Source organism: Halichoerus grypus, chromosome 6, assembly GCF_964656455.1.
Source record: "Halichoerus grypus chromosome 6, mHalGry1.hap1.1, whole genome shotgun sequence".
NCBI classification, from domain to species: domain Eukaryota; kingdom Metazoa; phylum Chordata; class Mammalia; order Carnivora; family Phocidae; genus Halichoerus; species Halichoerus grypus.
Genome location: NC_135717.1, coordinates 78,788,848 through 78,815,462, shown reverse-complemented (window position 1 = coordinate 78,815,462; position 26,615 = coordinate 78,788,848). Strand labels below are relative to the sequence as shown.

The 26,615-nt window shown below is 36.9% G+C and overlaps 1 protein-coding gene and 1 non-coding gene across 2 annotated transcripts in view; both read right to left on the bottom strand.

Annotated features, from left to right (window-relative positions):
- KDM5A (lysine demethylase 5A) overlaps positions 1–26,615 on the bottom strand; it is a 93,011-nt gene that overhangs the window by 42,015 nt on the left and 24,381 nt on the right. The window contains exons 9-14 of the mRNA XM_036092409.2: positions 26,289–26,408; positions 25,438–25,596; positions 17,577–17,758; positions 15,942–16,104; positions 14,382–14,501; positions 10,373–10,567 (exon numbers count right to left, since the gene is read on the bottom strand). Coding sequence (XP_035948302.1) covers positions 10,373–10,567; positions 14,382–14,501; positions 15,942–16,104; positions 17,577–17,758; positions 25,438–25,596; positions 26,289–26,408 — 939 coding nt within the window. The remainder of the gene's footprint in view (positions 1–10,372; positions 10,568–14,381; positions 14,502–15,941; positions 16,105–17,576; positions 17,759–25,437; positions 25,597–26,288; positions 26,409–26,615) is intronic.
- On the bottom strand, positions 4,982–5,112 carry LOC118535847 (small nucleolar RNA SNORA72). The gene has a single exon (XR_004917375.1). It is a non-coding gene; the product is annotated as a small nucleolar RNA SNORA72 (small nucleolar RNA).

Below are 26,615 nucleotides of genomic sequence, written 5' to 3'. Positions count from 1 at the left end.
TACCTTTTTTCCGGAAAGTTTTCAATTTACTCTGCCTAGATCCATCAGAAGAATCACTATCCATGGCAGCTATAGCCTTACAAAATATAGTTCTTAACTAGTTAAGACTTGAAAGTCGAATGACTCCTTGATCCGCGGGCTGCGGAACAGATGTTCTTTTTTTTTTTTTTTTTTAAAGATTTTATTTATTTGACAGAGACACACAGCGAGAGAGGGAACACAAGCAGGGGGAGTGGGAGAGAAGCAGGCTTCCCACGGAGCAGAGAGCCCGATGCAGGGCTTGATCCCAGGACCCTGGGATCATGACCTGAGCCGAAAGCAGACGCTTAACGACTGAACCACCCAGGAGCCCCTGTGGAACAGATGTTGTTTGCCGCATGAAAACAACATTCATTTTGTTGGACATCTCCATCAGAGCTCTGAGGTGACCAGGTGCATTGCTAACAAGCAGTCATATTTTGAAAGGATCTTTTTCTCTGCAGAGTAGGTCCAAACCATTTGTAAACAGATGTGCTGTCATCCAGGCTTTGTTGTTCCAGTTATAGAATATAGAGTAGATTTAGCATAATTCTTAAGGACCCTGATTTCCAGAATGGTAAATGAGCACTGGCTTCAACTTAAAGTCATCAGCTGTATTAGCCCCTAACAAGAGAGTCAGCCTCTCCTTTGAAACTTTGAAGCAAGGCATTAACTTCTCTCTAGCTACAAAAGTCCTAGATGGCATCTTCTTCCAACAGAAGACGGTTTCATCTACAATGAAAATCTGTACTTAGTGTAGCTACCTTCACTGACGATTTTAGCTAGATCTTCTGGATAACCTGCTGCAGCTTCTACATCAGCACTTGCTGCTTCACCTTGAATTTTTGTAGTACGGAGAGGACTTCTTTCCTTAAACCTCATGAACCAACGTCTGTTAGCTTCAAACCTCTGCAGCTTCCTTACCACTCTCAGCCTACATAAAACTGAAGAGTTAGGGCCTTGCTATGGATTAGGCCTTGGCATAAGAAAATGTTGTGGCTGGTTCCATCTTTTATCTATATCACTAGAACTTTCACCATATCAGCAATAAGGCTCTTTTAGTTTCTTATTGTTCATGCGTTCACTAGAGTAGTACTTTTAATTTCCTTCAAGAACTTTTCCTTTGCATTTGCAACCTGGCTAACTCTTTGGCACAAGAAGCCTAGCTTTTGACCCATCTAGTCTTTCCACATGCCTTCCTCACTAAGCTTAATCATTTCTAGTTTCTGATCTGAAGTAACAGACATGTGACTCTTCCTTCTGCTTGAACTTAAAAGGACATTGTAGGGTTATTAATTGGCCTAATTTCAATATTGTTGTGTCTCAAAGAACAAAGAAGACTGACAATCAGACAAAGAGACACAAGGAAACAGCCAGTTGGTAGAGCAGGCAGAATATACACAACATTTACCTACTAAGTTCACTGTTACATAAGCACAGGTTGTGGCACCCAAAAAAATGACAACGGTAACATCAAAGATCACTCATCAAAATGACCATACCAAATATAATAGTGAAAAAGTCTGATCCATTAAAAATTGGGCAGGGGTGCCTGGGTGGCTCAGTCGGTTAAGCGTCTGACTCTTGATCTCAGCTCAGGTCTTGATCTCAGGGTCGTGAGTTCAAGCGTATTTAAAACAAAACAAAACAAAAAACAAAGGGCAGAAGACATAAACAGACATTTCTCCAAAGACATACAGATGGCAAAGAGACACATGAAAAGATGCTCAACATCACTCATCAGAGAAATGCAAATCAAAACCACAATGAGATATCATCCCACACCTATCAGAATGATTAAAATAAAAAACGCAAGAAACAAGTGTTGGCAAGGATGTGGAGAAAAAGGAACCCTCATGCACTGTTAGTGGGAAGGAAAACTGGTGCAGCCATTGTGGAAAACATATGGAGGTTCCTCAAAAAATAAAGATAGAATCACCACATGATCTAGTAATTGCACTACTGGGTATTTACCCAAAGAACACGAAAACACTAATTTGAAAAGATATATGCACCCCTATGTTTATTACAGCATTATTTACAATAGCCAAATTATGGAAGCAACTCAAGTTGAATGGATAAAGAAGATGTGATATATATACAGTGGAATATTACTCATCCATAAAAAAGAATGAAAACTTGCCATCTGCAACAATATGGATGGACCTAGAAGATATAATGCTAAGTAATATAAATCAGTCAGAGAAAGACAAATACCATCTGATTTCACTCATATGTGGAATTTAAGAAACAAAACAAAGAAAAAACAAACAAACAAAAAAAACCCCAAGACTCTATTAGAGGATTCCACTTTCTTTTTCTAAGTAAGCTTTACACCCAACATGGGGCTCAAACTCATGACCCTGAGATGAAGCGTCACCAACTGAGCCAGCCAGATGCCCCAGATTCTATTAAATACAGAGAATAAACTGGTGGTTACCAGAAGGGAGGTGGGGGGGGAATGGGTGAAACAGGTGAAGGGGATTAAGAGTACACTTATTGTGATGAGCAATGAGTAATGTACAGAATTGCTGAATCACTATATTGTACACCTGAAACTAATATAACACTGTATATATATATATATGTATATATATATATGTATACATATATAATTTTTAAAGATTTTATTTATCTGTCAGAGAGAGAAACAGAGCAAGTACAGGCAGGGGGAGAGGAAGAGGGAGAAGCAGACTCCCCACTGAGCAGGGAGCCCGATGCGGGACTCGATCCCAGGACCCTGGGATCATGACCTGAGCCGAAGGCAGACGCTTAACCGACTGAGCCACCCAGGCGTCCCTATAACACTGTATATTATATGACAATGAAAAATGAACAAAATAAATAAACGAAATAAAAAGTTTAAAATATTGTGAGAATTACCAAATGTGACACAGAGACACAAAGTGAGCAAATACTGTTGGAAAAATGGGGCTAATAAACCTGCTCAATGCAAGGTTGCCACAAACCTTCAATTTGTAAAAAACACAATATTTACGAAGCACAATAAAGCAAAGGCACATTAAAATGAAGTGTACCTATGCTTAAATTACAAGCTTCAAAAGACAGACACCAAGCAATGGGAAAGGAATTCCTTTTTTTTTTTTTTTTAATTTTATTTTTAAGTAATCTCTACACCCAACATGGGGCTCGAATTCACAACCCCAAAATCAAGAGTCACATTCTACTGGAATGTGACTCTTATGTGAATAAGGAATTCCATTTCAAATAAACATATATAAAATGAATAACCTAAGTTTCCACTTTAGGAAACTAGACAAAGAAGACCAAATTAAATCCAAAGAAAGCAGAAGAGGGGCACAGTGCCTGGTGGCTCAGTTGGTTAAGCATCCAACTCCTGATACTGGCTCAGGTCATGACCTCAGGGTCATGAGATCAAGCCCTGCATTGGGCTCCATGCTCAGTGCATAGTCTGCTTGAGATTCTCTCTCTCCCTCTCCCTCTGCCCCTCCCTCTGCTTGCTCGCTCGCTCTCTCTAAAATAAATAAATAGGGCACCTGGGTGGCTCAGTCGGTTAAGCGTCTGCCTTTGGCTCAGGTCATGATCCTGGGGTCCTGGGATCGAGTCCCACATCGGGGTCCCTGCTCATTGGGAAACCTGCTTCTCCCTCTGCCTCTGCCTCTCTCTGTCTCTCATGAATAAGTAAATAAAATCTTAAAAAAAATAAATAAAATAAATACATAAAATCTTTTTTAAAAAAAGAGAGGGGTGCCTGGGTGGCTCAGTCGTTAAGCGTCTGCCTTTGGCTTGGGTCATGGTCCCAGGGTCCTGGGATCGAGCCCCCCACTGGGCTCTCTGCTCGGCGGGAAGCCTGGTTTTCCCTCTCCCACTCCCCTTGCTTGTGCTTGCTCTCTCTCTGTCAAATAAAAAAATAAAATCTTTTAAAAAATAAATAAAAATTTTTTTAAAAAAAGGAATTAGAGCAGAAATCAGTAAAATTAAAAAAAGGAAATCAATAGAGAAAAATCAATAAAACCAAAAGCTGGTCCTAAGAAAAGTTCAATGATATTGATAAGCCTCTAGCTGAGCTAACTAAAAAAAAAGAAAAAAGACACAAATTACTAAAATCAGAAATGAAAAAGGAGACATCACTAAAGATCCCATGGATATTGAAAGTATAATGCAAGAATACTATAAACAACTCTATAAACAACTCTATGCCCACAACTTTCATGACCAGGTGAAATGGACCAATTCCTGGAAAGACAACCTGTCAAAATTCACACACACACACACATACACACACACACACACACACACAATCTGAATAGCTCTATACTTCTATTGAGGAAATCAAATCAATAATTAAGAACCTTCCAAAACAAAAAGCACCAGACCCAAATGGGTTCATTGGTGAATTCTACCAAACATTTATGGAAGAAATTATACCAATTCTCTACAATCTCTTTCAGAGGACAGAAGCACAAGAAACACTTAACTCATTCTACGAGGCCAACATTACCCTGCTACCAAAAACCACTACAGGCCAATATCTCTCATGAACATAGGTGCAAAAATCTTCAATAAAATTAGCAAGTTGAATCCAACAATATATAATAAGAATTACATGACAAAATCAAGTGGGATTTATCCCAAGTATGCAACAATTAGAACTTCTTTCAAAATTGGAGTCAATCCTCTCAAACCCTGCCAGATGATTCTATCAATAAATGCAGAAAAAGCATTTGACACCCATTCCTGACAAATTTTTCTACTATGATCAGGTAGGTACAAGACAACAATGTCCCCTCCCACCACTCCTTTTCTTTTTTTTTTTTTTTTTGTTAGTTTTACAATTCATTTAATCGCAACTGGTAATCATCAAATTAGCAATGGCTATCTTCAAAAGTTGTGACACTAGCTTTGCTGTCATTTCTCAAGGATAATCAGATACCAAGTCATAGGCATTTCCCATATATGATACATCATATAATCAGACTTGGTTTATCACCAGCATTGATAAAACCACACCTAGGGAAAGCACTAGGCCTGGGGACACATGCATGGTCTTAATATAGCAAATGTTAGCCTGCCCTGATTATTACAAAATCAGAACAGCGAGAATATTCGTGGCCACCACTCCTTTTCAACAGGAAGGCCTAGCTAATACAATAAGACAAGAACAGGAAATAAAAAGGATACAGATTGGGAAGGAAGAAACCAAACCATCTTTGTTCATGGATCATAAGATCATCCATGAAGAAAATCTGAAAGAACTGACAAAAACACTCCTGGAACTAATAAGCAATAATAGCACAGGATACAAGGTTAGTATACAATTCAATTTCTTTTCTATATGCCAGTAATAAACAAGTGGATTTTGAAATTAAAAACAAATTACTATTTATATTAGCACCCTCCAAAAATGAAATACTTAGGTTTCTAACAAAACATGTATAAGAAAGAAAACTACAGAACTCCTATGAACAAATTCAAAGAAGAGCTAAATAAATGGAGAGGAGTTCCATGTTCATGGACAGAGGTGTTCCATGTTCAGTGTTGTCAAGATGTCAGTTTTTCCCAACTTAATCTATAAATCCAGTACAATCAAAATCAAAATCCCAGCAAGTTATTTTATGGATATCGACAAAGTATTCTAAAGTTTATATGGAAAGGTAAAAGACTCATAATAGCTCAATATTGCAGAAGAACAAAGTCAGAAGACTAACACTATCTGACTTCAAGACTTACTATAAACTGTACACCTGAAACTAAACTGTGTGTCAACTATATCAAATAAAAAAATAAATAAAAATTTTAAAACACTATAAAGCTATAGTAGTAATGAAGACTATGTGGTATTACAAAAGAATAGACAAATCAATCAATGGGACACAAGAGAGGATGTAGAAACAGACTCACATAAATACAGTCAACTGATCTTTCACAAAGAAGGCAACACAATGGAGCAAAGATAGTCTTTTCAATAAATCATGCTGGAACAACTGGACAGTCACATGAAAAAATGAAAGGCAATCTGAAAAGACTACATACTATATGATTTCAACCATATGACATAAAGGCAAAACTACAGAGATAGTAAAAAGATCAGTATTTGCCAGTGGAAGGGGGGGGGGGTAGAGATGAATAGGTGAAACAGTGAAATTTTAGTGAAGTGAAAATACTCTGTATGATACTATAATGATGGATACATGTCATTATATATTCATCCAAACACATAGAATATACACCAAGGGTGAACCATAATATAAACTATGGACTTTGGGTGATTATGATGTGTCAATGCAGTTTATCAACTTTAACAAAGGTACCACTCTGGTAGGAGATGTTGATAATGTAGAAGGCATTGCATGTGTGGGGATGTAAGATATATGGGAAATCTCTGTACCCTACCCTTTCCCTCATTTTGCTGTGAACTTTCAACTACTCAAAAAAGACAGTCTTTTTTTTTTTTTTAAGATTTTATTTATTTGACAGAGAGAACAAGAGAGCACAAGCAGGGGGAGCAGGAGAAGGAGAGGGAGAAGCAGGCTCCCTGCCGAGCAGGGAGCCTGATGTGGGGCTCGATCCCAGGACCCTGGGATCATGACCTGAGCCGAAGGCAGACGCTTAACCATCTGAGCCACCCAGGCGCCCCTAAAAAGACAGTTTTATTTAAAAAATAATAACTGGGGCACCTGGGTGGCTCAGTTGTTAAGCGTCTGCCTTCGTTGGCTCAAGTCATGATCCCAGGGTCCTGGGATCGAGCCCCGAGTTGGGCTCCCTGCTCAGTGGGAAGCCTGCTTCTCCCTCTCCCACTCCCCCTGCTTGTGTTCCCTCTCTCGCTGTCTCTCTGTCAAATAAATTTAAAAAAATCTTTAAAAATAATAATAGGGGCGCCTGGGTGGCTCAGTCGTTAAGCGTCTGCCTTCGGCTCAGGTCATGGTCCCAAGGTCCTGGGATCGAGCCCCACATCGGGCTCCCCGCTCCGCGGGAAGCCTGCTTCTCCCTCTCCCACTCCCTCTGCTTGTGTTCCCTCTCTCGCTGTGTCTCTGTCAAATAAATAAATAAATAAATAAATAAAATCTTTAAAAAAAATAACAATAAATAAAAATAAAAATAAAATACAAAAGGCTAATAAAAAATAAGCAAACAATCAAGAAAACTTTTAAGAATATAGGTATAACATGAGAATATTAACTATATCAGTCATACACTTACCTCAAAAAAATTTTTTTAAAAAACGAAAACAAGATTCACTTGTATCTTGTTCTTAAGATTTTATTTATTTATTTGAGAGAGAAAGAGCATGAGCGGGGCAGAGGGACAGAGGGAGAGGGAGAAGCAGACTCCCCACTTAGCAGGGAGCCTGCCGCGGGGCTTAATCCCAGAACCCTGAGATCATGACCTGAACTGAAGGCAGACACCTAACTGACAGAACCACCCAGGCGCCCTTCTTGTTTCTTATCACAGGTAATTCAAACTAGAAAAAGAAATCTGACTATTTAGTAAAAATTCTTATTTCCAAGTTAACATAAATTCTTAAAAATAATTAGCTTATAATAATACTTACATCATTTGTAATATGTATAGCTTTACACAGCTTTATATAGCTTTATATATCTATAGATGGCTTTTGTTTAAAGATCTTTTTCCCCATTTATGCCCATAAAAAGAGTGGTGAAATCGATTTCTCTTTTACTTTTCAGATCCAAATTGCTATCCACTACAATAGTTTTCTTCAGCTTATATTCATTTTCTTAAAACTCTTCAAATCTAACTTAATATGTATAGAGAGAGCCCATTATTTGAAATTCTTTCAAAATAGAAACAAAGTCCTTAATTTTGTGATTATATAAACTTTTCTAACTGAAAATGCTGTTTTCAAGAATTCTGATTTTATTGAGAGGAAACAAGGCTTCTGTTACATTCTACCACCTTGGGATATGTCAAAAAATAAAGTGCCTTCTCAACCTACCAATTGTTCTGGTTATTCTTGGTTACTTGGTTATTAAGCCAAAACAGGAGATCTCAAATTAGTATTCTCATAAGTGGGCGTGAAATCGTAAGTGACATATGCAAGAAAATAAACTTTGATCCATAACTCATTCCACATACAAAAATTAACTTGAAATAGACCATACACATAAATGTATGAGCTAAAACTAAAAAATTTCTGGAAAACATAGGAGAAAATCTTTGTGATCTTGAGTTAAGCAAAGATTTCTTAGATACAGCCTTTTGGCTATGCCAAAAGCCATAAAATCCATAAAAGAAAAAACTGATAAACCAAAGAAACTCCTGTTCTTCAAAACAATACTATTAAGAAAAGGAAAAGACAAGCCACAGACTGGAAGAAAATACTTCCAAATCACCTATCTGGTAAAGAATCTGTATCTAGACTATATATAGAACTTTCAAAATTCAGTAACAACCCAAGTTTTAAAAGTTGGGCAAAAGATTTGAACAGAATCTTCCCTCAAAGATATAGAGACAGCAAATAAGCACCTAGAAGGTACTCAACATCATTAGTCATTAAAATTAAAGCCATGATGAACTACTACGACAAACCTATCAGAATATCTAAAGTTGGGGAAGCCTGAGTGGCTCAGTTGGTTAAATGTCTGCCTTCGGCTCAGGTCACGATTCCGGGGTCCTGGGATCGAGTCCTGCATTGGGCTCCCTGTTCAGCAGGGAGTCTGCTTCTTTCCCTCTGTCTCTCCCCCAGCTTGTGCACTCTCTCTCGCTCACTCACTCTCTCTGTCCAATAAGTGAATAAAATCTTTAAAAAGAAAAAAAAAAGTAAAGTTAAAATTCCAAATGTCAGTGAGATTGCAGGACAAGTGCAACTCTCATATTCCTCACAGAACTATAAAAACTGTTTTGGAGGTCGCCTGGGTGGCTCAGTTGGTTAAGCGACTGCCTTCGGCTCAGGTCATGATCCTGGAGTCCCTGGATCGAGTCCCGCATCGGGCTCCCTACTGGGCAGGGAGTCTGCTTCTCCCTCTGACCCTCCCCCCTCTCATGTGCTCTCTCTCAAATAAATAAATAAAATCTTACAAAAACAAAAAAACAAAAAAACTGTTTTGGAATACAGTTTGGCAGTTTTCAGAAGAAATTAAACACACACATGTCCTATGACCCAGCCATTCCAGTCCTAGTATTTATCCAAGAGCAATGAAAGTATATGTCAACATAGAAATTTGTTCAGAAATGTTCACAGCAGTTTAATTTGTAACAGGCAAAAGTTAAAAAAATTAAAATGTCCATTCTTAAATGAAGAGATAAACTGTGGTCCATACAATAAATGATACTTGGCAATTAAAAAGAATAAACAATTAATACATGGAATAACATAAATGAATCTCAAACACTATTATGTTAAGTGAAAGAAACTAAACAAAAACTATAAACTGTATGACTCAATTTAAATAATACACTTTTTTAAAAGGCACACTAAAGAAAGCAGATTGGTGTTTTCCTGGAAGGGGGTGGAGTAAGAGTAGTGAAGAGGGGGAATGGGACAAAAGGGAATGATCATAAAGGGGCATAAGAAAAATCTGAAGGTGATATGTTCATTATCTTGATTGTTACAAAGGTTTAGTTTATTCTAAGCATTCAAAATCCCAACACTTGTGGGGAGGGTATGGCCACCCCACTGCCCAGCCACCACCATTATAAAGAACTCCACCAGAAATCCAACTGGCTTCCAAACTGGGGGGAAAAAAAGGAAAAAAAAATCCCAACACTTGGTTATTCAGTACTTCCTACTCATTAAATTACTTAGAAAGAGGAAAAAAATAAAACCAAACCACCAGATCAATGCACTCTGACAGCTGGAATCACAGAAACACAACTTTTATTCAATTTCAAAGCTCAGAGAAAAGGATTTGAACTTTCTCATTTAAAGAAATAATACTGTATGTAGAAGGCTTAAAAAAATATATACGTAAGAAATTCTACATGACAGGATTCCATTTTTTAAAATCTAGAAGTGACATAAAGATTCCTAAAACTTTTCAATTTGTAGAACCCAAAATAGCAAGTATAAAAATATACCTTCTCCAGGGTGCCTGGGTGGTGCAGTTGGTTAAGTGCCCAACTCTTGATTTCGGCTCAGGACTTGATCTCGTGAGATAAGCCCCGTGGCTCAGCAGCAGAGTGTACTTGAGATTCTTTCTCCCTCTCCCTCTGCCCCTCCCCATTGTGCGCTTACTCTCTGTCTCTAAAATAAATAAATCTTTAAACACACACACACACACCTCCAAACTTGTGATTTTTGTATTCAACTTCTAAAGGAATCAAAGATGAAAATGGATTCTTTCTACAAGTTCAATTTTTAGTATATTCCATGAGCAGTATCAAATACAGAAAATGTGCTCCACAAACTCACCATTTGTACAACAGACTCCCTTAATCTTGTCTCTTCTTCAGTCATGAGAGTCAATTCTTTGCACACCATGGCAGCCAGCCCCACGTCTAAGCATTCTGGATCTGCTGCCATCTTGAAAATGAGTTCTTCATGTGAAAAGACACAATGGCGCCTCAGCCGTCGGTAATGATTGACACACTGACGTCCAATGGGCAACTGTAAACAAGATTGTCAAATTAAATTACTTGCTGATAACATCTTCCAGAACAAAACCACTATTTAGCCTACAGATCCTGTTTTATTATAAAAAAGGCAGAATATCCAACTCCATTTGAACATAAGAGGAACTGTAAATATTAAATCTTTATGGCCCAGTAGGAATTTCAAAGGCCTTCCCACAGAAAATTTCCATAATTTTGAGATGCTAAGCTTCTAGCCTAAGCTATTGATTTTCTACTCATTATGTACAACAAGAAGTACAAGTTCCTTGATATTTAAATGAAGCAGCAAACTCTTTTAGACCACTTTAACATAAGCTGCCTTTAAAGAAAGAAGAAAAAACATTTAGGTAATAAAGGGTTAAGTGGACATATTCAGCATGGAGGTTTCGTCAGACCAAAAAGCAGAGATGTTATTAAAAGTTAAAAAAAAAAAAAAGAAAAAGAAAGAAAAGAGGAGGAAAAAAGTACTACTTCAGCAATTCACATTAACTGACTTCTATTATAAGAACCAAAGCAAAAGATGATTTACATTTTAGCATCTAGAAACTCTTTTAAAAACATCAGTCTGGCCTAAAGAGAATCCAAGTGAAATCATGAGATTATACACTTTATTCTTCCTAAGTGAATAAACAAGTCACTAGATGATCACTTTTCATAAATCATCAGATACACCCTTTAAGATAAATTCTGAAAATTCTTTACCCATCAAGCTTTAAGCCAAATTATGATACTAGTTATACTATATAGGCATACCTTGGAGATACTGTGGGTTCAGTTCCAGACCACCGTAAATAAAGTATCACAATAAAGTGAGTAAAATGAATGATTTGGTTTTCCAGTGCATATAAAAGTTATGTTTACATTATACTAGTCTATTTAGTGTGCAATAGCATTATGTCTAAAAAAAACAATGTACACAACTTAATTCAAAAATACTTTCTTGCTAAAAAATGCTAACCATCACCAGAGCTTTCAACAAGTCATAATTACTAATCACAGATCACCATAACAAATAATAATGAAAAAGTATGAAATATTGCCAGAATTCACAAAATGTGACACAGAGACATGAAATGAATAAATGCTATTGGAAAAATGGTGCCAACAGACTTGCTGTCTTGACACAGGGTGGCCACAAGCCCTCAATTTGCAAAAAATGCAGTATGTGTGGAGTACAATAAAGCAAAGTGCAATACAACAAGGTATGCCTGTACACAAACACACAGACATATATACACACACACTTCTTCCATCCCTCCTCCCTCCTCTCTCTCTCTCTTTCCCCAACTTCTATCCTCCTGTCCAGTGGAAAAACTTGGGTAATTTAAATGGGAGTTTTAGTTTATATTTGAAAACTATGATATAACAGAGAAAAAATAAGAAAATGGACCTTTATAACCTTTAAGAATTCACCTCTATTTTGAGAAAGGCAGAAAACAATCACAGGAATCACATTTTGAGAATATAAGACTATCTCTAAATCAAGCAGTATTCCCATACTTCCTTTTTTTTTTTAAGTAGGCTCCACGCCCAGTGTGGAACCCAATGCGGGGCTTGAACTCATGACCCTGAGGATCATGACCTGAGCCGAGATCAAGAGTCGGATCCTTAACTGACTGAGCCACCCAGGCGCCCCTACATACTCTTTTAAAGAAACAATCTTTCCAAAGAAAATAATGATACTGAACTTATGATCAGGGATTATTTTGTCTATTAACAATATACTCTTTCATTTCCTAATTCATAAATATTTACTTGTTAAACATTTTTCATATAGCTTATTAACAATGGCAAGAAAATATGCCGATCTTAATTATTACAATCTGTAAACAAGCCATATAAAATAGAACTGATTATCCATTGTGGCTTATAAAACTTAGTACCATCACTATATTCTAAATCTAAAGCTGCTATAACTCTTCATTTCTATCACACCCTTCTTCTAAAGAGTTTCAAGGACTTCTACATATATCATCTCACTTGTCTGAGGTTATTAAGCGTATCTTAGTATCTTCATATACAAGGTAAAAAACTTAGGCTCAGTGAAATTAAAAGAGCTGCCCAAGGCCACACATCAACAATAGTGAACACATTATAGGCAGAAACCATCTCTAATTCATTTCTGAATTATCTCTATTTCCTACCCTACATCTAGACAAGAAGTAAATCATAAATTCTAATAAATGTTAGTTGAATTTTAAAAAATAGACCTCAAACCCAAGGGAAAGTCTTAAGCTCAGTCTTGCTCATACTGCTTCCTAAGCCTAATAATGTTTTAAATTACTAGATCAAATAAGGTTACTCATCATGTCATTCATTAACCAAGGAAACAAAAATCGTGAAATCATGAATCATGAAATTTAATATATTAATGTGCCTATAGAAAACATAAGACCCAGGGGCGCCTGGGTGGCTCAGTCGTTAAGCGTCTGCCTTCGGCTCAGGTCATGATCCCGGGGTCCTGGGATCGAGCCCCGCATCGGGCTCCCTGCTCCGCGGGAAGCCTGCTTCTCCCTTTCCCACTCCCCCTGCTTGTGTTCCCTCTCTCGCTGTGTCTGTCTCTGTCAAATAAATAAATAAAATCTTTTAAAAAAAAAAAAAAAAAAGAAAACATAAGACCCAGTACTACTAAAAATATCTCCCCCTTGGGGCGTTTGGGTGGCTCAGTCGGTTGGCATCTCTTGATTTTGCTCAGGTTGTGATCTCAGGGTCCTGACCTCAATGAGATCAAGCCACGTGTCAGGCTCTGTGCTCAGCGTGGAACCTGATAAAATTCTCTCTCTCCTCTGGGTGCTCTCTCTCTCAATCAATCGATAAATAGATATATAGATAGATAAATAAATAAATATCTCCCCAAATGTTGAGAGGAGACCAAAAATAGAGCATCACTAAAAGAAAAATAAAGTCAAAGAATGTATCATAAATTTGCAGTCTTTTCCCAACATGACATAATCATAACTAGTTACTTTTTGATATCTACCTCATACAAAAAAGCAAAATAGCAATCACTGGCATTATCATTTACTTTATTTTTTAAAAGATTTTATTTATTTGAGAGAGAGCAAGCGAGAAAGCGTGAGCAGGGGGGAGGGGTAAAGGGAGAGGGAGAAGCAGACTCCCTGCTGAGCAGGGAGCCCAATGCAGGACTTGATCCCAGGACTCCGGGATCATGACCTGAGCTGAGTCAGATGCTTAACCGACTGAGCCACCCAAGCACCCCTGGCATTATCATTTAAACAAAAGTATATCCCATAGAGATCTCAATACTATAGTTACTCTTTAAAATAAGTTTCTTAAAAGAAATACAAAAAAACATAAAACGATAGGAAGAATAAAATCATCTAATTGTCTATAAGAAGGAAAGTAATAAAGGGATATTTTAAAATAAAAATCTGAGTTAGATATTTGAAAATATGGGTAAAATTAATTCTTAAAAAGATCTGGTTGTCAAAAAAAAAAAAAAAAGATCTAGTTGTCATTATAAAATCCTTAAGTTGCTCAGAGAAAGCAAAGACTAGAGGAACGACAGTCTCTCAGAAAAGAAAGATTTAAAAACTATTGAGTGCTCATTTAAAATTCAAACAGAATGAGGAAAAGAATGAATGGATGAGAAGTAAAGAACTATAAAATCTTCCAAATAAAAACTGTAATGGAAACTCTAACCGAACTTTCTAAATTACAATAGCCATTCCAGTCTCTACTGAAATATTCATGAATCCTCCCCTCCCCAGCTAAGTAAATATGGCCACTAAGACGCATTTTCTGGGAGTGTTAGTAGACGTACAACAGCTACTTGCTATAGAACAGACCCAGTCAGCAGTACAGAAGTTCACAGCTTCAGCAAAGTTGTAGCCCTGGTTAAATCCAGAATGATAGGCACGAGGAAATGTCACAACAAACTCGCCAGCACACTGATTGGTCCTGTACACCTAAATGCAAAGTGGGAACAGGGATACAAAACAAAACAAAATAAAAACAACAAAAAAGAGGAAGAGATTTTATCAGTCACTTTCAGAAGCATTTTCTAAAATTAAAAACAGTAAAGCATTCACCTACACATACCAGAAAATAGTATCAGGGTTTAAGAAGCAGCCTGAACTCTTTCCTTCTTAAAATAGTCAATGATAACAAAATACAGTAATTCACAACAAGAAGTAGCAGACAAATTCTCAAAGAGAAAACGTTACTCTCACCAGGCTACTAGTTTCTGAAACTTGATAAAATTTTTACAATTAAGAGACTTTTTCTTTTATTCCTTTTATCCTCGTGTTGTCGGTAACATTAAAGAATGGAATTTCCTCCTACTCTTACATAATTTTTTGGAATTAATTAGATCATATGTTATATGGAGATATCCCCAAAATCAGTTTTCCTGGATCCCACTTATTTTTATAATATTACGTCTTTACTTATTTTAGAGAGAGTGTGTGCATGCCACCCAGCCACCCCAATACTATGTGTCTTTAGAAAAATTCCAGATTCTAGTATGAATTCACTCTGCTTTCAGCTCAGGTCATGTTCCCAGGGTTCTGGGACTGAGCCCTACATTGGGCTCCCTGCTCAGTGGGGAGTCAGCTTCTCACTCTGCGCCTCCGCCTGGCTCGGTGGACATGTGCGTCAGGGCACGCGCTCTCTCTCTCTCCCAAATAAATAAATAAAATCTTTAAAGACAAACTAACACTGGGTGCCTGGGTGACTCAGTCAGTTAAGCATCCGACTCTTGATTTCGGCTGAGGTCATGATCTCAGGATCGTGAGATCCAGCCCCACATCAGGTTCCATGCTCAGCGCAGAGTCTGCCTGAGATTCTCTCTCTCCCTCTACCTCTGCCCCTCCCCCCGTTCATGCTTGTGTGCTCTCACTCTCTCTCTAAAATAAATAAATAAAATATTCTAAAAAAAAGTAAAAAAGGTATTCATAGTATTTCATTATCGCATATAAAAAGAAAGCTGTGAAATCTTTAATGAAATATGATCTCCAAAGGATAAGTATTAGTTACTACAACTATCACTTAAAATACTTACACTCTGGTTAAACAAAGATAATACAGATAATAAATAATACGGAGTATTATTATATACACTAGATAATAAAGAATATAAGATTTTTGTCAAAACCAGGATATAATGGTTTACTGAAAACAGAAGGCTATTTTAATAGGTAGCTATACATAAAGTACGATTAATACTTTAAAACACCTCTTTCTTACCAAAGAAATGCTGTTCCCTTCAGAATATAAATTCTAATTTGGCTAGAAGATGAAATAATCTTTTGCTTCCAGTTATAAAACAAAAGATATGTTGTGTTTCTAATGAAAAGCTAACATAACCTTAAAATAAAAATACTAAAAGGAGACACAATAAGACTCACAGGCACACCATGCTCCATCAGTACATTGGGGTTCATGATGGTGACTAACTGATGCAGGAGATCAGGCTGGGATTCAAATAACTCAGGAGCCAGCTCCCTCATCACCTCCTCCAGCTGTTCGGCAGCATGAGATGGCACACCATACCATGTCTTTGGCTCCCCCCTAGCAAAAAGAAATAACTGTTTAGCTAGGTGAACATGGTACCAATGAGGCCAGGGTCTCTCATTTGAATCCTCTAAACTATAATTAATTTTATCTTGTTCCATGGTCACAGACTATATACCCTGAATCTTGGCAAAACAACTCATAAATCTGTTCATAATAGGAGGTAAGGCAAAGTATATAAATACGTAAATACATACTTATCACTACTATTAGAATTAATTCAATTCTAAATCAATAATTTAATTAATTCAATTAATGCAATTCAAAGCGCATGAACTCTTTAAGGTGGATCACTAAATAGTTTCTTCAAAAAGGAAAGACACTATATGAAAAATAAGCATCATTCCAAAGGATACTGACATACTACCTTGTTTCCCAAGTCTACTGGACATTCCAATTATCCCCACAATGCTCAAAGTTGAAGTCAACACTCTGTAGAATACCTTTTCATAACTTCATTAAGTTGGATTTTACTATCCAAAAAACTAAGGCAAGGGTAGAAATTGTTGAAACCTTGAAAAGAGTTCTATCTACAAATCTTAAGGACCAAAAACTTGGCATCATTAATGCACTAGACTTTAGTGGACTAGAGTTCATTTATGATACTAAGTTGTACTCCTAGGAAACGGATTTAGTGAGTCATGCTATTTATAAAATAGCTGAATTTCCTAATCCACATACAATCCACTGCTGTCTCCAACAGAACTTACTGCAACAATGAGAATGTTCTATGTCTGTGCTGGCCAAGACATAGGGCCCTAGTCACCAGTGACCATAAAGTACTTGAAATGTTTCCCGTAACTGGGGAAGTACATTTTTAATTTTACTTAATCTTAACTAATTTAAATAACCACATGTAGCTAGTATTACACAGCACAGTGATGAAGCAGAGAAATAAAATCACTATAGTTTTCCAGTACTACATAGTGTGATTTGAGTAGTATCATCCAAATGGAGAAAAATATCATTTAATTGATGATATAATAATGGACAAGGAACTGGGCAAGTAAATAAAAGCTGTGGGGGAGACACAAAAAAATTCAGCCAAAGAATTTAATGAATATGCATGTAACAGGCATTTTTAGGGAAAATGTTATTAAAAAGAAAAAAATCATTTAATAATTTCCAATCCTAAAGGCTTAGTCAGATCTTAATTATATATACTTTTTAAAATTATACATCCTTTAAAATCCTACCTTGCATATCAAAAGATATATCAAAGTAATTTTCATGTATACCAAATTAAGTATCATTTGGTCTAAAACTCCAGGCTCCGCTGCATGTTGCATGCACATACTTTAAAAGGGAAGGTGTCTGAGATGTATATACCCTTAGGACCTTCTATACTTCTCAATATATTATCCTACTTTGGGAAGGAAATACTTTTAAATTCAGTTCTTGCTAATATATCACCTAGTATCATTATACCTTTAAAAGGTTCCTAAGCACGTAACAAAGATCATACATACCAGTGTAAGTAGTTGATGGAATAACTCCAATGATCTTCAATGTGCCAGCAGAAAGAAGAGAAACACATTCCTACATAGAGCCATGGCACTTTCATACCAGAGATGTCTACATTAATATGTGCAAGAACAGACTGCTCTAGGACAGGCATATTATTCAAATTCCAACCAGAAAGCGCATATTCCTATCAAGAAAAAAAAAGATGTAAATGCAAGATCAGAAATGACAAGTGCCCAATAGAAATTTCAAGGGAGTCTTAAAAAAACAAGTAAAAATTGTATATAGTATTTAAAATAATCTAGTCCATCTGTGCTCTTTGCAACACATAACTCATATACCTATTTAATCTCATCTCCTGTCTAAGTGGTATTCAGATTTCCCTTTTAATTATTTCAGATACCTCTGGTTTATTCTGAAGCATATAAGCATTTTTACACTACCCCTCCCTAGCTTACTAGTAAAATAATGTGAGACTCATTTTAATAGGTATTATATTTCTATTTTACCCTCAGTAGTGTAACTTCCCAAAATGTTTACCACTGTATTTACAGAACGGTGTCAGATACTATGGTAACAAAAAATAATAAGACACATAATCCTGCATTTATGTCAACACCAAAGACTAAGATGATGCAGAAAGTCACCACTACCACCCTCACTACAAACACATCTAGAAATATTAGATAAATTATAATAATAAAAACATCTGTTGCATAGATGAACTCAAAAGAAAAAACAATTTCCAGTTTCCAGAAACAAAGAAAGGAAGGAAAGGCAGAATGAAAACTATTGTCTGAGTTTTCACTGAGGTTTCTAACTGGCTATAAGGACCAGACACCAAGTTTCAAAAACCTACCCCTGAAGCCATATGAAGAAAAGCCTTAAAGTGCTTATCATCCTTCTGAAGAGCAGTTCTCAAAGTGGGGTCTAGGGAACCTAAGACTATTTCAGGGAATCTGCAAAGTCAAACTATTTTCATAATAACTGTAAGATGTTATTTGCCTTTTTTACTCTCGTTCTTGCAGTAAAATAGTGTGAGTTTTCCAGAGGATACAGGATATGTGACATCACAACAGACTGACAACAGACTGAATGCAGAAACAGATAAAAGAATCCAACTGCCTTCTATTAGGAGGTTGGTAACTGCTGAACCTGGATGCCAGGTACTGAGGGAAGGAGGGAAATTCCTTATTATGTATACTTTTACACATTTGAAACTTTCTGTAATACAGAGTTTAAAAAATAAAACCTGCAAAGTAAGGGGTTTAACAGCCAATGACAAAGCTGAAGAGAGAATATGTCAACTAGAACTCAGATTTGAAAGTATCGTCCATAATGTAGCACAAAAAAAATGAAAACTCTATGTGTGATTAAGAGTCGCAGAGGATAGAATAGGAAAGTCCAGCACAGGTTTAAGTTAAGAATTCCATTAAGAAATAAAGACATGATTCATACCCTCAATAGGCTTTTTAAAAATAAGGCTTTCAGGGGTGCCTGGGTGGCTCAGTCAGTTAAGTGTCTGCCTTCAGCTTAGGTCATGATCTCGGGGTCCTGGGATTGAGCCCCGCATCAGGCTCCCTGCTCAGCAGGGAGTCTGCGTCTCCTTCTCCCTCTGCCTCTCCCCCTGCTTGTGCTCTTTCACTTTCTCTCTCTCTCAAATAAATACATAAAATCTTTTTTAAAAAAATAAAAATAAAAAATAAAAAACACTTTCAGTTGTTTTATATTTTAAGATTTTATTATTTGAGAGAAAGAGCGAGAGAGAGTGCTCATGAGCGGGGGAAGGGGCAGAAGGAGAAGCAGACTCCCAGCGGAACACAGAGCCTGACTCAGGGCTCAATCCCAGGACCCTGAGATCATGACCTGATCCGAAGTCAGACACTTAACCAACTGAGCTGCCCAGGAGCACCAAAAGACTTTCAAAAATTACTACTCAATATGTTTTTTAGTTGGTCAGCTGGTTGTCTGAAAACATAATGAACCAGTTGAAGAGATAAGGCCTACATACAAAAAGTTTCAAGACAAGGCCTGAATGGTTCAGTTGGTTAAGCGTCTGCCTTCAGCTCAGGTCATGATCTCAGGGTCCTGGGCCCCTGCTCAGCTGGGGGTCTACTTCTTCCTCTCCCTCTGCCCCTTGCCCTGCCTGTGCTCTGTCTCCTGCTTTCTCTCTCTCTCAAATGAATAAATAAAATCTTAAAAAAAAGGGGGGGGGGCGCCTGGGTGGCTCAGTCGTTAAGCGTCTGCCTTCGGCTCAGGTCATGATCCCAGGGACCTGGGATTGAGCCCCGCATCGGGCTCACTGCTCAGCAGGGAGTCTGCTTCTCCCTCTCCCACTCCCGCTGCTTGTGTTCCCTCTCTCGCTGTCTCTCTCTGTCAAATAAATAAATAAAATCTTTAAAAAAAAAAGAAAAAGACAAAGCTGTATATATTAACCTCCAAATACAGATAAAAGAGCAATTTCTTTAGTTCTTCAGGATGGGTTTGCATCATTAACAAAACTTCATAGAAAAGGAAGAACCCCAGTACAGCTTGGAAAAAAGAGATAACCTTTGACAGTAAATAACAGAGAGACCAAAAATATACTGTTCTGTCTGGTGAAGGTGAAGAGCAGAATAGTCACACTCAGAAATACAGGAAATAAGATTAGAAAAGAAGAATCTTGGACCTTTAATCTTACATTTCAAACTAAGAAGCTTGGATTTGATCCTATACTCAGAAGGGATATAAAACAGAATTTGAAAAATGGAATAATATAAACACAGTATGTTAAGTATTTTTAAACTTTTGATTATGAAAAACTTCAAACATAAACAAAAGTAGACAGAATTGCATACTGAACTCCCAAAGACCTTTCAACCTTAAAGTTTTAAATAAACCAATATATAAAAAAGACTACAGAGAAAAGCAATAAGAAAATGGTTAACATAACAGGCCTAAGATTGCAAAAAGTCTGCTCAAAGTTCTGTCAGCTGGTATATGCAAACTTAACATGATCAACAGTTCCCTACACTAATACAGAGTGATTCACAATGCCTAGGATGTACAATGTGGTTTATATACACTTGCTTTCCTTCTGGGAGTCTGGGATTTTAGTATGTGTTAAGGAGAGGATGCCTATGTCACCAGCCTCCAGTAAAAACCCTGAGCACTAAGTCTCTAATGAGCTTCCCTGGTAGGCAATACTTCATACATATTGTCAATTTGATACTAATGCATCCTGTGTAACTCCACTGGGAGAGGACTCTTGGAAGCTTCTACTTGGTTTTCTCTGGACTTGGACCATGGATCTTTTCCCTTTGCTGATTTTGCTTTGCATTCTTTCACTATAATAAATCATAGCCATGAGCCCTCCCAGAAAAATCACTTAACCTGGAGATGGTCTTAGGGACTCCCACCACAAGTGGTCATTATGTAAGACCATGGCAAGCATCCCAACATGATGTGATAGGACCTAGACAAGGATGGTAGCAGTGGGTATGAAAAATAAGGCAATCCTATAGAAAAATAATGAAAAGTGAATTAACAGGATTTAGTCAAGGATTTAATATGGAGCAAAGACAAGAAGAAAAAAAAAATGTTCCCAAGGTTTCAAGTCCTATGCCTCTTTTTATTTCTCAGAAGCCCTGTTGGTAGAGCACACTGTATTCATATGACAAATACATTAACTTCGGAAGGACTTTTCCAGTTAACTACGATACCAGAGAAATATGCTATCAGATATCAAGAGCTAACCCATAAAGAAGTTCAACATAAATGTACAACTCCTGGTGAAAAGCTAGCAGTTACCTGCTATTCTAATACAGTAACTTTCAGAGAGGAGTAATGAACTGATATAAATATATTAAAAAGTCTGAAGGCTTTTTTTTTTTAAAGATTTATTTGAGAGAGAAAGAGAATATGGCGGGGGGGGGAAGAGAGAGAATCCTGAAGCCGACTCCCCCGCTGGGCGCAGAGCCCAACTCGCGACTTGATCTCACCACCCAGAGATCATGACCCAAGCTGAAACCAAGATTTAGCTGCTCAACTGAATGAGTCACCCAGGCACCCCTAAAAAGTCTGAAAGTTTTATACACATTGTCTAATTAGTCCTTAAAATCCCTTTGTAATAAACAGATTCTCTCATTCCATCTTACAACACAAAAACAGTATCCTGAGAAAAACATTATTGCTTAGAAAATGAAGAACAAATCCATGACCCAGTCTAGGAAAAAAGGCTGTATCACCTGTCTCTGCATACTATGGTTTGTTACAACCCAGCATTTCTCCACATCCTTACAAGAAGGTGAACTGAGCAAAAGCAGAAGTAGGTAAATGAATATTCATTCAAAACTCAAACATGGAGGATTATTTATATTATTAATATTGTCACTCTAGGTTTGACACTGAAAATGATCTTTTTTTTTTTTTTTTTTTTAAAGATTTTATTTATTTATTCATGAGAGACAGAGAGAGATGCAGAGGGAGAAGCAGGCTCCCAAGGAGCAGAGAGCCCGATGCGGGACTCGATCCCAGGAACCCGGAATCATGACCTGAGCCGAAGGCAGACGCTTAACCATCTGAGCCACCCAGGTGCCCGACACTGAAAATAATCTTTAAAAACTCTATGACCTTGTCTCTAAGATTAGAAGATATAAATACCCATTCAAGAACAACTTAAAAATTCAAAACAGAGGGGTGCCTGGGTGGCTCAGTCGTTAAGCGTCTGCCTTCGGCTCAGGTCATGATCCCAGGGTCCTGGGATTGAGCCCCGTGTTGGGCTCCCTGCTCTGCAGGAGGCCTGCTTCCCCCTGCCACTCCCCCTGCTTGTGTTCCCTCTCTCACTATGTCTCTCTCTGTCAAATAAATAAAATCTTAAAAAAAAAAAAATTCAAAACAAATAAAATTCAGAAAAAGGCAAGAGCTATATAATGAAATCTCTTCCCAATAATTCAATAATTGCCTACCATTTGGCAATGGAAGGGTATAAGGAAACTCAGATTGATGCATCTCTTTATACTTATACAAACCAGATTTAATTCAGTGATACTGAACAAACCATCCCTATATAATTTATGTTCACCATCTATTGTAATCATTCTTTCTCCCTTAGTAAAACCCAATACGTATTCTCTAATCTATATTATCCTAACCTGATTATCGTAACCTGTACTCCACCTTCACAGAAAGAAAAAAGTCAATTAACAAGGCTAAAATAATAAAAAACCCAAAAGACATTCACAACTTTTGATCATAAAAACAAAACAAAATGAAAATTTCACTCCGCACACATTAAGTGCTCAGATATTGGTTGGAATAATACACAGTGAGATGGTACTGTGAATAAACTGGGTAGGTAATGCTATAAGGAATTAGGATGGGACTGGATAGGGCCTGAAGGGACTCAAAAACAAAAAACAAAAAAGGTAAGTCAGGTACAGACCATGTAAGTAGTATATTCCATTTCTGTTTAAAAGGAATATGTAAGGGACACCTGGGTGCCACAGTTAAGTGTCCAACTCTTGATTTCAGCTCAGGTCATGATCTCAGAGTTGTGAGATGGAGCCCCCCATCAGGCTCCATGCACAGCAGGCAGTCTGCTTGAGATTCTCTCCCTCTGTCCCTTCCCTCTCCGTGCGCTAAATAAATAAGTCTTTAAAAAATAAAAAAAACAAGTAAATAAAAAAGAGTATGTAATTCTGTATGTGTGATGTATAAATGTTTGCATAGATATACTATATCTGGAAGGATGCACTAGAAAATAAAATAGGGTCTTCCTCTGTCACATTAGAGATTTGGGTAGGAGGGAGACTTTTTTTTTTTTAAGATTTTTTAATTAATTATTTGAGAGAGAGAGAGAGTGCAAGCAGTGGGGTGGGGGAAGGGCAGAGGGAGAGGGAGCTGAGCACGGAGCCCGACGCAAGGCTCAATCCCAGGACCCCAAGATCATGACCTGAGCCAAAGGCAGACGCTTAACTTCACCGAATGAGCCACCCAGATGCCAGATGCCCCAGAAGGGAGACTTTTAGTCGTAAAGAATTTCCAGCAGTGGTAATACGAAGAGGTTGGGCAATTCCTCCATAGAAAACAAAGATAAATCTGGACAAAATTACCAAAACAACCATTTCGAGGCACTAGAAATCAACAAAAGGAAAAAAAAAATTGAGCAGCATTTACTGTTGAAAGACTAAACGAAGGCTGAATAAAAAACATTCCCAAATAAGCAAAGACTGAAAGAATTCATTGCTTAGGAGATCCACACTACAGATAAAAGCAGTCCTCCAGGGTCAAAGAAACGAACCCAAAAGGTAACTCGGATCCCACAGGAATAAATGAAGAGCATCAGAAATGATAAATTTGTGAGTAAATGTGTAACAGGGTATATGTGTATTTTTTTCTTTTCTCTTAATGTTTTTTAAAAGTAAAATGGTTTAAAGTAATAATTATATTGCTGTGTTGCTGTAATTATACAACATGTAAATACAATATATAACAATAGACAAAAAAGACAGCAGGAAATAAATAGACACTGTTTCAAAGTTGTTACAGTCACCAGAATTAAGTCAATATTAACATGAAGTAGGCTGCACAGAGATGTACACTGTCAATAAACCCATTTAAAAAAAAGATGCATATTATAATTCTTAGAACCACTAAGTAACTAAAAAGTATACAGCCAAACAAAAAAATCTGGAAAAATTAAAATGGTATTACGAAAAATATCTGTTTAACACCAAAAAAAGGCCACAAAGGAGAGCTGGAGGAACAAAACATACGAGACATACAAAATCACAAAACGGCAGACATAAATCAACGATATCAATAATATTAAATGTAAATGGACTAAATAACTCCAATCAAAAGGCAACCCTCAGACGAGATTTTAAAAAAGCAAATCCAATCATATGCTGCCTACAAAAGACATACTTTACATCCTAAGATACAAACAACTTCAAATTAAAAGAATGGAAAAAGTTATACCTTACAAACAGTTACCTTAACAGAACTGGAGTGGCTGGCTATACTTTTAACTGTATATCCTATCACACTATGTAACCCTTTTCTCTGTTTTTAACCATGTGTAATTCTTTTTTTTTTAAAGATTTTATTTATTTATTTGAGAGAAAGAGAGTGTGAGAGAGCATAAGAGAGAGAGATCACGAGCACGGTAGAGAGGCCCGATGCAGGACTTGATCCCAGGACCCTGGCAGATGCTTAACCAACTGAGCCACCCAGGCTCCCTCATGTGTAACTCTTTTAATAGGAAATAAAACTCTTAATCATTGCCAATTATAGAGGAAAAGAAAAAGTAAAAAGGACCAAAATAATGAGAAAAAGAAATGAATGATCATCTTAATTCAGCATGGTAAATAGAGGCCATCTCCAATGTGACAGGACTTCATTGTATGTTACAGTTTAAACATATTTGAAAACCTACCTGCTCAGTTATTGAAAGAAACTTAATTTTGGACCTATCAACGAAATGTAATTTTTTAAAAAAATTCTTAAATCACCTTCTAGATTCTCAAACAGAAAGAGCTAGGCAAAATTCTTTTAACTGGAATAATAGTTTTAAACTAATTAAATTGGTTTTAAAATGCAAAGTTAAATTTTTAAAAAATTTTTTTTTAAAAGCAAAGTTTGAGTGATAGTACAAAGCTCCCAAAGAAGGAGGTGACCCAAAAGGGTTGTCCTAAAGTTAAATTTTTTAAAGACACTTTGAATATATTGTTTTTAAAACTGAAAATTATAACATCCAAATCCTATATATTTAATATTTTAAATGAAAGTAAACCCTTAAGATTAGATTAGAGAAAGGTAGCTTTCTACTAAGCAAAGGCTAAATCAACTTGGAGTAAGTTTCAAGTACTACTATCTGCTCTGCACCTCTTCTTCTGGCAGCATCTTTCTCCGACCATCCTTTACAGGAAATCCACTTCCAAAGTCTTTTGAGGAGATATCAGCTCCATACTCTACAATAACATCTTCTTCAATGCTGCTCACCAGCCGCCAGAATTCCTTTTCTACTAGTTCTGTAGGAACCATCTATACAGGGAAAACAAAGATTACAAATTACTAACTCACTATAACCATTAACTTCTAAAACATAATATGCAGGTCAAGTAAACACAAACCCATGATAAAATGAAAAAATCTTATTTCCAGAGCTGAAAAGACCAGGGTCCACTAAGCTTTTCCCACTAAGGCTAGGGAAAAGCTAAAGACAAACTAGATGTTTAGAAAAACATAATAAACTTGCACTGCCTTTTTGTGTAAGCTATTTCCCAGCTAAGAAATGTACAGATGACCTGGCAAGCACATCAAGGAGGAAAAAGGAAATGCAAAAATTCAAGGCTGCATTTTAACAGGTCTGGCAAATTTTTTGGATAGGGATTTTAAAAGCCCAAGATCCCCTAGGAAAAGCAGCAAACTTCATATTACAAATAACTAAACAAAAAGAACAACTGCCACATACTTCATGCTTTTCTATAAAAGATTACTCACGCAAGGCTAATAAACAATTCAAAGATCAAAGCAGATTTCTCAACAGAAGAGTACAGACTGCCACATTAGCGAGTGAAAGATATAGAAACAGATACCAGGCCCCTCAATCTTTAATATTCTATCATCTTTTTCATGTGTCCCTGTTTTCCACAAAATGATGAAAGCAAACCAAAAGCTTTAGACTCAGATAAATCTTCATACCTCCCAAACTGACCTAAATGACAGATACTCACATGAACTGGCATATTGAAGTAATCAGACTTAAAATTATCTGCCATCTCTCCAAAGCTCTGAAGTGTATACTCTCGTACAGCTTGTTCAAATCCAAAGGCCTCTCGAGGTTTATTACATTCCTAAGAAGAAGAAATACCCAAGATTAATTCACTGAAAATGAACTAACAAAATATTAAAGCTCTTGGTATTACCTTCTTTGATCATTTCCCTAGGTGAAGCAAATCCAATCAGTCTTAGACAGCAAAACAAGTATTAATTACTTGCAATATAGAATCAGGAAATAATGTTCTAGAACCTCAACTACATTTTCACAGCCTTCCGTAAGG